The 13642-nt window shown below is 42.3% G+C and overlaps 1 protein-coding gene across 27 annotated transcripts in view; it reads left to right on the top strand.

Moving 5' to 3' along the window:
- Window positions 1–13642, top strand: part of KIAA1217 (KIAA1217 ortholog) — a 326984-nt gene that overhangs the window by 210829 nt on the left and 102513 nt on the right. For 24 of the 27 annotated variants that reach the window (XM_027121852.1, XM_027121849.1, XM_027121853.1 and 21 more), the window contains one exon: window positions 688–781. In XM_027121852.1, the coding sequence (XP_026977653.1) occupies window positions 688–781 (94 nt within the window). Of the gene's footprint in view, window positions 1–665; window positions 782–11074; window positions 11407–13642 lie in introns of those variants that run through there. The other 3 variants (XM_027121839.1, XM_027121854.1, XM_027121844.1) reach the window with 3 other exon arrangements.

The following is a 13642-nucleotide window of genomic DNA, read 5'->3' on the forward strand; positions in this document are numbered from 1 at the left end:
TCCGCTGCTTTTCCTGTAATTCAGCTTGTATGTAGAACAGTACTTTTAAAAATCCACTATGGAGAGAAGAATCTAGTAAAATTTTTAAATGCCTTCGAAAAAAAAAATCCACTATGGAAGAAAAACAAGGCATCGTAGAGATACTAGTTTTGATCTTTGTGGTACTTTTTTTTTTCTGGACTGCAAATACATTTTCTTTCCCTTGCTTAAGGTGTTTGAAGGGAAAAAAAGCATTTTTCCTTTGCATGTATTCGTGAGATAAGCAGAAAACCAGGTGTCTGGGCAAAGTAAACAATTAAATATTTAAATATTAACCAAATCCCTTTGAATGTATTGTAAATATGGGAGCTTTATTGTTTCTTAAAGTGTTAGCTTTCATTACCCAGAATCTTGAAAGAAGGTTTATGCTACCCGATGTTTACAGGTGGAGAACTACGGGGAAAGAATAGTACTTTGCTGAGGAACCAAAATAAAAAGGAAAGGAAAGAAAAGCTGAAGTCATTTTTCTCCTTTGCCTTATTTATTTTTGCCTATTTTTATGGTAAAAGAATGTTTTGCCTGGTTGATCGCACACAACGGCTAGATTGTCTGTGGATGTCTTTTACCTGATTCTTACGGGCAGACGGAGGAAATGGCCAAAATAAGGCTCCTTTCATCTGCCATAGTTATTGATGTTTCCGATTCCAGGAACATTCAGGACAGATCCCTTCTCAAAGTGTACAACAAGGATCCTGCCCACGCATTCAACCACACGCCGAAAACTGTGAACGGAGACGTGAGGGTAAGTGTCCCTGTTCTATTTTTACTTGAATTCTGTGGGTTGAACCATCCCTCCTTCTGGCGTTGGTTCCCTGTGTAATCACACCCAAACACCAGATCTGGGGGGTTCTTACTGCTCTTCTTGTCTGATAACTCATTATTTGTTCATTGGTAGAGAAATCAGATTGCCTGATCATTTGGAGTAAAGGGATTGAAACAGGGCTTCACACATCCTAATTCACCTCTAAGCATGGAGTTTAGTTATATCCTTACTCCAGGGGGGTCCTGAAAATCTGTACATGAAAGGGTTCTTGGTCTATAATATATTAACTTACTCAGAGGATCTCTTGCTGTTTTTTCTCCAGTTAAAAACAAGGCTAACATACCAACAACAACAAAGCCCATGCATTGTAGAATCTATTAATATCCTTATATCTGCTGTTCCAAGTCCTAGCAGCCTAATTAAGTTATTCCCCTCCTAATTCAGGACTGTTTGCTGTTATAACAGCAAATAGTGTTAAATATTATCCGATGTCACCTGAATTGTGTTGAGGGCAAAGTACAAAAATCCGCATGCTTTGTGAGCTAAAATTCTCTAGATTTAGATCATCGTAGAAGATTATCCAGACATTCAAAGCACACAGGGATATTTTGAAGAATAAAGAACAGGGAAACTGAAAAGACAGATTGCAAAATCACACTAATGCAAGTCCATTAGAAAGGGATTGAGTTTCTAACAGTAGCGCTACATTCCTCTGCAGTAAAAATGAGAAGAAAAAAAGATTAACTTCTCCAGAGGCACCTTCCCCCTACCCCAACCCATTGCCCCACACAAATTTAGAAGGTGCCTCACCATTTTATATCATCCTTTCTGAGGATTAGCACTGGATGCTGAAAAGTTTTACTAGAAGGAAAGTAAATGAGGAGGTCCTATTGCCAGAGAAACCCAGGCACTGTCTGTCCTAGAGTTGCAGTATTGTTCTTCAAGGTCTGTGCTTCCTGACAGTGGGTATTAGTTTTTGTACTGCTGCTGTAACAAATGATCACGTATTTAGTGGCTTACAATGACACAGATTTACTACCTTACAGTTCTAGAAGTCAGAAGTCCAACATAACTCCAGTGGACTCAAATCAAGAGGTCACTGGCATTCCTTTCCAGAAGCTTGGAGACAATATGTTTCCTTTTTTTCCTCCAGCTTCTAGAAGCCACCCCCATTCTTCATCTTGTAGCCCTTTTCCTCCATCTCTAAACCCAGACAAATAGCATCTTTCTGACCCTGCTTCCCTCATCACACCTCCGGCCCTCCCTCTTCCTCTGTTAAGGACACTTGTCATAACATTGGGCCCAAGACTCCAGAATAACCTCCCTGTATTAGGGTCAGCTGATTGGCCACCTTCATCCCCTTTTCCGTGTAGTCACAGGTTCTGGGGACTAGGACGAAGACATCGTTGTTCTGCCTACCACACAGGGTCTGTGAGTTCAGGACCAAGGGGCCAGGAGGTAAGATAGAAAGTGCTGGGAGAATTTCCATGTCATTCTGGACTGGAAGATGAGTGATGACATTGTGGGATCAGAGCCTACACACTTTTGGAGGAAGAGGCCTCTTACATTCTCCACGGCTGCTTTTTTATGTCAGAAATAATCTGTGATTTGAAGTGGAGGCTGTGCTGCTACTTCAGGAAAGCTAGGAGTTGGAAGTCTGCTTTTAGGCATTTCACTTTCAGTATAAACCAGCTCCACGTGAAGACTGATGGAATCACGCTATTCACAAAGCCTGTGCCGGATTTTATGGTACACTTTGCTTTTCATGACCCCATTCTTCTCTTTCTCGGTGACATTCTTAAGAGTCCTTGCTCCCTTGGAGATCCTTACTTTTTGAGACATCTAGCCTTCAAAGTTTCATGAGTTTCAGAGTTCTGTTTTTGCTACATGCAGTCCGCACAGGGGCCTCAGAATCGCCTCTGAAAATCTTGTTTATGGCTGGAGAGGACACCTGTTTTTAACTCTTGAGCAGATGTGGTACCTCCATAAGGAGCAGCAGTGAGCACGGAGAAAATCAAGTATTAACCATCTGGACAGAGTCTATGAGGATTCAGTACTTTGGCTCTGGGTTTCAGTAGAGTTGTTCAGTTTTTACTTTTCAATGAGACCCTTGTGGGTCACTTTCCGCGTGGCCCACAGCCTGCTTTAGACAGCAGTGTTCTCTGGGGGAAAGTCAGACTGTTCGCCCTAGAGGAGGGGAAACGAATGTTCACCATCCAACCCGCAGAAAAACTTTCAGGTTTCAGTGAAGACGACTTAGAAATGAGAAATAGAACGCAGTTTTAAAACCAACTCAGTGTGATCGTGCCTGCAGTTTGCCACTTGGCCCCTATTGATGGATTCCAGAAGCTAAAAGACCTGGAATTCCTTCTGCCTCACCTTTTGGCTCTGGGGGTTGGAATTCTGTCTCCTTCTTGATGAAGGTGGCTGCCTTGCTATTAAAGGAAAGGAAGCTTTGTTGAGTCCTGCCAGGAACGCAGCTGCATAAGCCCACTGCTCATGGTAACAGAAATAGAGAACAGAGCAAGGATCAACTGCTATAGACTAAACCAAGCTGCATGGTGGGTGGAGAGCTCCGTCTTCTCGTATGTTTGCAATGCGCCCGTGGCCGGGAAGGAATTTGATGATAGCTGCTCACCTGAGGCAGTTGTGCAGCCCTGCGCCTCATGTAGCTGGTCTTCATCCACCAGCCTCCAGAGGCCGCCTGGGCCAGACCTCCCAGCTGCCCACTCGTTACCAATACACATGCGTGTCTCGGAGAACATGGGTGGGACCAGGCAGAGGTACGACAGCGGCAATGCCAGCACGTTGTGGTGGCCTCGGGGACTTTCCTTAGACAATGAATTTAATATCTTGCCTGTGAGAGAGGAGAAAATGTGAGACTCCGGATCCAAAACGGTCAGTTATCCAGAGCAGTGATGGTAGTGGTGTTAGTCATGAAGCATGGAAAGCTAAAGTATTAACGCCGAGGTTTGGGGCCTTAGGGTGTGCGTGGAATAGATGTTTGGCGGGGAAAACACGTGTCGAGTTTTTCATTGAGCATCTAGCTGAGCATTTTTTAAATTGATTTATTTCTTTAATTGAAGTATAGTTGATATACAATATTGTGTTAGTTTCAGGTGTACAGCAAAGGGATTCAGTTATTTTTTTCAGATTATATTCTATTTTAGGCTATTACAAGATATTGAATATAGTTCCCTGTGCTATCCAGTAAATCCTTATTGCTTATCTATCTTATGTATAATAGTTTGTGTCTATTAATCCCATACTCCTAATTATTTGTCCCTCCCTTCTTCCCTCCCTCTCCCGTTTGGTAAACATGTGTTTGTTTTCTTTGTCTGTGAGTCTGTTTCTGTTTTGTATATAGATTCATTTGTAATATTTTTAGATTCCACATATAAGTGATATCATATAGTATTTGTCTTTCTCTGTCTGACTTCACTAAGTATAATATTCTCTAGGTCAATCGATGTTGGTGCAAATGACAATATTTCATTCTTTTTATGGAAGAGTAATATTTCGTTGTGTGTGTATGTATATACACACATACATACACACACACCCCTCATCTTCTTAAGCCAGTCATCAGTTAATGGGCACTTGGGTTGTTTCGATGTCTTGGCTATTGTAAATAGTGCTGCTGTGAACAATGGGGTGCGTGTATCTTTTCAGTTTAGAGTTTTCGTTCCTTCCCGAGCTGAGCATTTTTGAAGCTAGTCTATCCAATGAGACTTGTGGTTCTCTGCTGGGACTGAGCATCCCCTGACTCTTTACCTGTGGGTGCAAATCACCCAGATCTCAATGAATCGCCTGGCTTTTGTTTCATCACATTAGATAGTAGCTTTGATAATTAAGTTCCCAAGGGGCTGAGCTCACCACATGGAACGGGCCCTTTTGCCAAAATTACGTATGTACTCATGGGTTTGTAATTCACACATGTACAACTCAGAAGATAAGCTATTCCATTCTGTGGCTCTCAGAGGGTACCAGGGACTTCCAGTTCACCTAACCTAGTGGCTCTTTCACAGTTTTCAGGCTTTTCCACAGTTTTCAGGCTTTTCCACCTTCTTGTGTGCTTTGAGATTACTTCCCAAGGTTCTTTGCTCCAGTCCGTCAGTTCTCTCCTTCCTGTATGTCTTAATTTTTACTTGCATGTAAGATAGCTTCCACATTTGCATAGAGAATGCATTCCCCAGAATTGCCCTGCATCTTAAATTACTTCCTAATGGCCAACTCACTGCCCCCCAGACCTCTTCTGTCTGACCTCTGCATTTCACTATGACGGGTGGTCTCCTTAGAGACCTTGGTTCCCATTACACTGTCATCTCTAAATCCCTTGCCTACATGCAAACACACCCCAGCCTCCTTCATTTACTGACTCTTCTTCTTTCTCTTTCCTTCTACCTGGTCTTCAGTGCCTTCAGGCAGGCTTCACGTGTGTGTGTGTGTGTGTTTTAATTTGCTTTTTTTCTTTCATCTGCACCTTTTCATTTGTCATTTTTGTCTTACTACTGATTTAACCATTAGGTCAATGTAGGTGACCCTTAAAACTGTCCCTAACTCTGCCATTTCTCTAGAGTTCAAGACCAATGTTCAACTTTCAAGTGGTTGTCTCCACATGGATATTCTTCCAGTGCTTCCAGTGTTTCCAGTGTATCCTGTAGAAGAAAAAAAAATCCTAATCTTTTTTTTTAGCCCCAAGCCTTTTCCTCCTTGTTTTTCTGTCTTTGTGAATGAGTGCATGACTGCACATGGTGTGGATGTGTGTGCATGTGCCTGTGTGTTTTGAAGGGTGAGAGAGAAGAGATTTAAGAAGTCGAGTTATCAGAGAGTCTTCAGCGGCCTGACTCCTGTTTCTCACCGCATCCCACCAGTCCCCAGAGCCCGTCCATTTCACTCTGCAAGGACTCTTACACACCTCCTGCCGCCCTGGGCTGCACCATTACTCTCACGATAGCTAACTTTTTTGTGCATTGATGAAGCACGTTGACGGGTAATTTCATGTAAATCCTTAAGGCGCCATTTTGAGGCAGGTATTGGTACAAGCCCTCGTATTTATAGCTCAGAAAACAGTAGCTTAGTTCTGTTGAAGACACCTGCCCAAGGCCACACAGCAAGAGAGTGCAGAGCTGGGACCTGAATCCAGGCAGCTTGGCTGCAGATCCCAGGCTCTTAGCAGCACCGCTCTGATGCTGTAGTTCTGGCGTTCTTTATTTTTCTATCAGTCGGTTATGCAAGAGCCTTTAACCAGTCTCCCCAGCTCTTTTTACTCCAGTCAATCAGCTATTTGCCAAGTCAGGTCCCTGAGCGCAACTTGCCATTGTGCAAAGAATAGCACAGGCTGATGGTCGATATCATCTCCATCCCAACAGCCAGCCTTAGCCCCCTCAGTTCTTGCTCCGAGTCTCTGAAATGCACTGTCCTTCCCCACATACAGTGAATCCCCTATATACAAATGAGTTCCGTTCTGAGAGCGAGTTCGTTAAGTCCAACTGAGTAAGCCTAAGTACCCAACTAACACAATCAGCTGTGTAGTACTGTACCAGCTACATCGCCACTGCTCTTATGCTTGCTTCCGGACATCCTGGGCTTGAAATAAAGATACTGATTACTGTACTCTATACAGTAGTGCACAGTAAAGTACACAAAAGCACAGCCATTTGTAGGGGATGCACCCACCTGACAACGTATGCCAGACACATGAACTAACTTACGTGATTGGACATGCAAACACACGTTCGTATCTTTGAGTTTGCAACTTGAAGGTTCGTATGTAGGGGACTTACTGTCTATACCTTCCGAAATTCCATGCATCAGACATACTCCAAGACAATTGCTCAATTATGTCGACAAGTTGCTGGCATGAAAAAAGGGTGGGAGGGGACACTGTTCTATTTCTCAGGTCTCTTCTATCCCCTAACAGCCAAAGGCCACGTGTGCACCATGGTTGGATCCTGATTGGAACAAACCAACTGTAAAAGACATCTTTGAAGCCATTTGGGAAATTTGAACATGTGTTAGGAATCAGATGATATTAAGGGATAACCAGTGATTCTGTTGGGTAGAATAATGGCTGGATGGTTATGTTTTTAAAAATGAGACACACTAAGGTATTTACAGGCTAAAACGGCATGACTGCTGGGGGTTGCTCTAAAAGGCTCCGGCAAAACAAGCCCAAGAAGTGGCATTTGATGAAACAAAATTGGTAAAATGTTGAAAAATGTCAGAGCTGAATGACGGGAGTTCATTATATTATTTTCTCTACTTATTTTATGGTGGAAATGCCCATAATAAAATGCAAAAAAGTAAAAACTTGCTTTTAGAGGCCAAATAAAAGACCGCCTACTCTATGAAGCCTTCCCTGTCAGATTTCATCTTTCCTTTTGGGGGAGGCATGTCGTACATTCTCCTGGTGTTCTAATCCTTTAGGCGCCTGCTAATCTTATCGCACAAGATTGTAAGCTCTCCGAGGGCACACGCCAGCTCATGTTCATTTCCGAAAGCCAGTCCTGGTGCCTCATCCGTGGCGAGTGTAAATGCTTGTTAAGCAGATGCTTTGAGCGCTAGAATCATGGTGCTACGACTGGTTGTTTTATTCATTTTCTGTCATTAATGCGAACCCACTGTAAAAATATCTCTCTGTTCTCATCACCAGAAATAGTTGTGCTCCTCCTGGTTTATTTTTATCATAGGGACACTTTGAATCTTGTAAGTGATCATTTTCCCTCTTTGTGTTGCTACTCTAAAGCTTAGAATTAAATTCATGGCTCACCCACAGCTAGCGTACAGGCATTTACAGCATGAGTGTTGGTGGTGTGCTGGCTTCGTGCCTGGACTCTATTTTTACTTTTTCCTACTTTCATCTTCTTTCTGTCATACATTCCAATTTGACTTTTTCGGGGGGTGCAAAATTGTAATGATTTCTGTGAACTCTATTAATTTCTTTGTGGAATCAGTCAGGTTACGAGTAGTATTCAGTTGGGACTTCCCTGGCGGTCCAATGGTTAGGACTCGGCGCTTTCATTGCTGAGGGCGCGGGTTCGATCCGTGGTTGGGGAACTAAGATCCTGCAAGCCACGTGGTGCAGGCAAAAATAAATTAATTAATTTAATTTAATTTTCTTTTAAAGAGTAGTATTCATTCTATACCATTGTGTTTCTAGATATGGTAATAGACCTTTTTGTGTCCACGTAGAAGGCAATGTGTTAAATACTTCACATGTTATTTAAATTAGTCAACAACTCTACAAAGCATGTAAACTGACTCAGTTGTTACAGATGATAAAATTGAGGCCAGTGACGTCTTTTCCAGGCCCGAATAGCTGGTATATGTCAGACATGGGATTTGAACCCAGTTCTTTCTGACTCTTTGTACTCAGCCCACAGCCTCCCTTCCTTGACATTCCATTCAGGTTTTGCAAGTTTTGAAATGATGCTCTTAACAAGATTTTAGAACATGTAACATATCCTGTTTAAATATTTGTCTCACTTCTGAATTCTGTTATGTGTCTGTTTCCTGGCATCTTTTTATATTGAACATGCTTCATTCTATTCTATTCTGACTGGGCTGAAAGGATATCCCACCAAAAACAAAAACAAAAAAACGGAGAAAGAATAGAAGAAGGAGAAAGAAGAAGTATGTACCGTTTAGTATGTATGTCTGAAATGGCCCTTCCACAGAGCTCAGAGCCCTCTTTTCTACAGGGCAGTGCTCTGGTTGAGAAGAAGTGTTTGGGATTTGGGGAAGGATAAAGTAATCCTACAGAAATGGAAGACAGGAGAATCCCTTAGAAACAGAAGTTTCAGAAACCGCTCCTAACTAATTTTCTTTCATTCACTCAAGGTCCTCCTTGACCCGGCCACCCTGGTGTCCCCTTCACTCACACAATGGCAGTGATATTAATAACTAACAGTCATGAAACACTCTGTGCCCAGTACTGTGCTGAGTATTGTGCTCATAATCACTCTCATTTGTTCAAAACAACCCAGTGTGAGAGGAACTCTCATGACCGCCTGTTTCAGATGTGGAAACTGCAGATCAGAGAGGTTAGGGAACTTGCTCAAAGCCACACAGCTCATCAGAGGTAGAGCTAGATTTGGAGCCAGACAGGCCAGCTCCAGAACTGACCTTCTTACCACTACAGTCACTAATGTCATTCCCCACGCTACTGTCTTCATCATCAATGTCCACAGGCCACCCATTTTTTAACTATGTAAGTTTCAGGTGGGCGGCATCTGTATAGACTCCAGAGCAATCACCACTGCACATCTAGTTTCCATCCGTTATCATACAGTTGATCCTCTTCACCCATTTCACCCTTCCCCCAACGTCCTTTCCCCCTAATAACCACCAATCTGTTCTCTGTATCTGTGAGTTTGTTTTTGTTTTATCTTGTTTGTTCACTGATTTTGGTGTTTTTGTTTTTGTTTAGATTCCACATATGAGTGAAATCATATGGTATTGGTCTTTCTCTGTCTGACTTATTTCACTTAGTGTAATACCCTCCTGGTCCATTCATGTTGTTGCAAACAGCAGGATTTCATTCTTTTTTATGGCTGAGTAGTATTCCATTGTATGCATGTATGTGTGTATGTTTATGCATGTGTACATTTCACATATGCATGTGTACATTTCACAGCTTCATCCATTCATCCACTGATGGACACTTAGGTTGTTTCCATATCTTGGCTATTGTAAATAGTGCTGCAGTGAACATGAGGGTGCAGATATCTTTTCAAATTAGTGTTCTTTGTATAAATACCCGTAAGTAGACTAGCTGGGTCATATGGCAGTTCTATTCTTATTTTTTTGAGGAATCTGCGTACTGTCTTCCATAGTGGCTGCACTAATTTACAATCCCACCAGCAGTGTGCGAGGGTTCCCTTTTCTCCACGTCATGTGCTGCCCATTTCTGAAGACCTAACTCAACAGCCACTGTCTTCTTCAAGCCTTTCCTTACTCCTCTCGTCTCCAAGCCTCACTCGCTACTGTCCCTTCTCTGATTCCGTAGAGCCTCACCTGTCCCCCCCGCCTCTGATCCCCCTCACCTTTTCCTGTCTGCATTGTAGTTATAGATGTGCACATCTTAAGTTCTGTTCTAAACTCCAGGCTTCAGGGGGCAAAGCCCCTATTCCATTCATCTTCACACTCTCTGTTTCCCTGAGAAAATGTCCTGCTTTGAGGAAATTCTCATTAAACGCCTGGTTGGAAAAGGGGCTCATGTCAGCACTTTTCGTATCACAAACTTTTAGTTAATACCTTCTCTGCTAAGACCTGACCAAAATGAGAACTAAGAATGTCTATTCTAACAAAATTACCCATCCTATAAATATAATTTTATCACAGTTAATTACCCTATAATTTAAGATGAGAGTAACAGATTTGTCAGATTAAACTAAGTGATTGCCAGAAATGCACACATACCTGCATTTTATCTTCAAGAGTTAAATTCACCCGTGGTAGAAAGTAAGCAAATCTCTGGATAACGATTAAATAAGACAGATCTTGGTTTACTGTATTTATAACTCAGCAGGACAGATCTTGCTTTTAGACTGAATGGGAATCAGTATTTCAAATACCTCCAAACTTTTCAAGTAGGGGTGATGATTCTGGAACAGTTAACCTACTTCCGTTATCGTGAAGTTTTGCTAATCTACTCACCCAACCATTATGCATTGAGTCCCTCTGGTGGTTCAGGCTCTTGTACAAGTTCCGAAGATATGACAGTGACCAAGTATGGTAACTGCCCTCACAGATCTTCCAATCTAGTAGAAGATCAGAAAGTCAATAATCAGTAATGATACAGACATCTGTAGTTGTCACATCCATTACAGGCTATGTGCCATCTTGCCTTTGCTGGAGTTAACACTATGGAACTGGCATTCGAGGGATGCACCTCATTGTGTCCCTTTTATGACGTGTCTTTCTGACAGGCGAAAAGATGTTTCTGTGGCAGTTGGTAAGGAATTACTCTTACTGAAATGATTAGCTGGGCAAACACATTTTAATACAGTGGCTATCCAGAGCAAGGTATTTTCTTCCTTCCTCCCTGCTTCCAGCTATATTTTTTAAGACGCAAGAAAGAGTAATATATGCATATCTGATAGGCAGCTTCCAAGTGTTACAAATCTCATCTTTCCTGCTGTGTGGCTGCTTGCTTTTCCTTGCACTTTTTTTTTTTTGGTCGTTGAGAGGTTATGACAACATGAGCCATATTGTATTTATAAACATCACGTGTTCCCTTGATATGGCTTGCCGTTTCTGCCAGACGGAACACATGGAAGAAACATTTCTTGTTAACTCAGCATTGGTTTTTAGTTATGCTGATTTCCGGGACGGGAAAAATGCCTTCCTACTCAGATTTAACTTTCACAGAGGAGAAACAAAACCTCTGAATGTCCGTGAAATAGTTTTAACAAGGGTGGATACAGCTCCTTTAAACCACATATTTTGACTAAAACTTCCCTCGGTAAAAAACCCAAGCCTTGCATTTAGTTACCATCAAGACAGGCAGAGCTGGAAGCATTTGAGAGATGGGTGGTTTCAGGGTCTCTGCACGTCTAGAAAGTTTCTTCTAGAAGAGGACGGTTCGTGGAAGATGTAAGGTAAGAACTGTGCCTTTATAACAAAATAGGATTTTCAGAATTTTTTGGTCCTGCTGCAGCACACTTACCTCAATTTGAGTTAACGTTTCTGTAGTCAAGTTCAATGCAATGTGGAATTTAAATGCTAGGTTTTTATTTTAACTTCTTGCACGCTGCTTAGAAGGAAACTTCTTTGTTATTGGCATTAGTCTGTTTTTGAAAATGCACTTAAGTTACATTGGCTGTCTCCAATCTATAATCTCATGATCTAGTTTCTGTTTAACCTTATAATTTAGAAAAGGATTTCAAGTGTCAACCTTGTTTGCTAGTACAGATCTCATTGATGTATGTGTTTTGTGATAATTTTCAGTGTTTTCACAAAGGTATTTGACTTGCCTTCGGTTTCCGAGACAAATGAAAATTTGAAGGCGTGGTACAAATTGGGGGGAGCAGAGGGGGATTAGTGTGCTTCTTTCAACATTCAAGGAAAACATTATTTGTTGTATTTTCCTTGTGAACATCACTTTACATTTTAAAATATAAAGTGCGGGCTTCCCTGGTGGCGCAGTGGTTGAGAGTCCGCCTGCCGATGCAGGGGACACGGGTTCGAGCCCCGGTCCGGGAAGATCCCACATGCCGCGGAGCGGCTGGGCCCGTGAGCCATGGCCTCTGAGCCTGCGCGTACAGACCCTGTGCTCCACAGCAGGGAGAGGCCCACGTACCGCAAAAAATAATAATAATAAAATAAAATATAAAGTGCTTTTTTATCTGGGTTTTAAAAAATTCTTTAAAAAATATCAATTTAAGCTTTATGTATAACATTAAAAATGTCTGCAATTTTTATATAACAGATATAAGCCTGCTATTATCAGGTTTAATGGAAAAACCTGGAAAAAAACCTTTGGCAGAAATTATATTGACTTGAGATAACTATTCTGTCTTATTCTTGTAATAGTTCAGTCACAATGTTTTGTATTTATTTCTTTTAAAGACATTTAATAAGAGCAATGTCCTTTTAAGGCAGTCTGTTTCCTTTTAAAGGTACATGTGTGCATGGATCTGTTTATCTTTATCTCAATTTATAGATGAGTTAGTATGGATGAGAAGTTGTTAACCAATATGGTCTCAATTAATATATATTATTTCATATAGTCATCATTATAACCCCAAGGCATAGGTACTTTTATACCCATTTTAAGGTTGGAAAACTGAGGCTGAGAGAGATTAAGTGACAAATGACACACTAGCAAGGAGCAAAGCTGGGATTCAGCCCCAGGCTGACTGTGTCTATAGTCCCTGTTTTTAAATCCCACACTGCACACCCTTCCTTACCAGTAGCTAAGAACTCCCAGTCTGTCGTCAGATTCAGATAACTTATCTTGAAAATAACAATTATCAAAGAGCAATGCTTATTCGGCTTCAAGAGAAATTATTTTGTACAGTTTGGGGACTTTTTGGTTCAATCTGTAGCATCCAAAAGCCTAGGATCAGACTGGTTGCTTCTCCGGGGACTTGGTTGCAACTTACTTGGAGTAAGAAGAACACAGTGAAAGTCAGATCGCATGGGGATTGCAAAAAGCACTGTGGATGAACTACCCTCTCCTCCTTCCTGCTTCCTTCTTTGCTTCATGTGCTGCGTCACTCATAAAAACCGTCTTCCCGGGATAGGGCAGGGAGCTGATTCATGAGCCTGATTTGGAAGTGAGAAAGTGTCTTGGAATGGAGATTTGCCTACATGTGCCTGCCTACTGCCCTTTCAGGCTTCTGGCAGAGCTGTTAGAAGGACAGCAAGAAAGTTACAGAACATCAGAGGTGGAGGGCTCTGGAGTCAGGGCAGCTAGCCAAGCCACCCCAGAGGCAGGGACTGTTGCTCTCCTGAACACACCTACCCCCCCACTGCCCGAAGATTGAGACATCCACTCGACTGCAAAAACATCCTGGTGCTTTGCGATGAGAAGTAATTACTGCCAGCAGCATCAACGGGGACGCAGCTGCTCATCACAGCCCTGAACTTGGGCTGCAGGACCAAGGCAACTTGCTTCCAGCTCCATGGCTGCATAAAATCCAGGGCTGGCCAACAACCAGCCAATTGGATCAGAACAGGACTGCCCTCTTCCTTCAGCACGGGCTGGGTTGTTAGCCATTGCTGGGGAGATCCGGAGGGGTTTAGGCCACGCCCCTTGCCCTTTGATATCCAAACCGCATCTCCTAGCTTGGCTTTTGTAAATACAGATGTTAGCAGAAATTGCCTCTGACG

Source organism: Aethalodelphis obliquidens, unplaced genomic scaffold (assembly GCF_003676395.1).
Source record: "Aethalodelphis obliquidens isolate GAN/ISIS:26980383/991018 unplaced genomic scaffold, ASM367639v1 scaffold23, whole genome shotgun sequence".
In the NCBI taxonomy this organism is placed as follows: domain Eukaryota; kingdom Metazoa; phylum Chordata; class Mammalia; order Artiodactyla; family Delphinidae; genus Aethalodelphis; species Aethalodelphis obliquidens.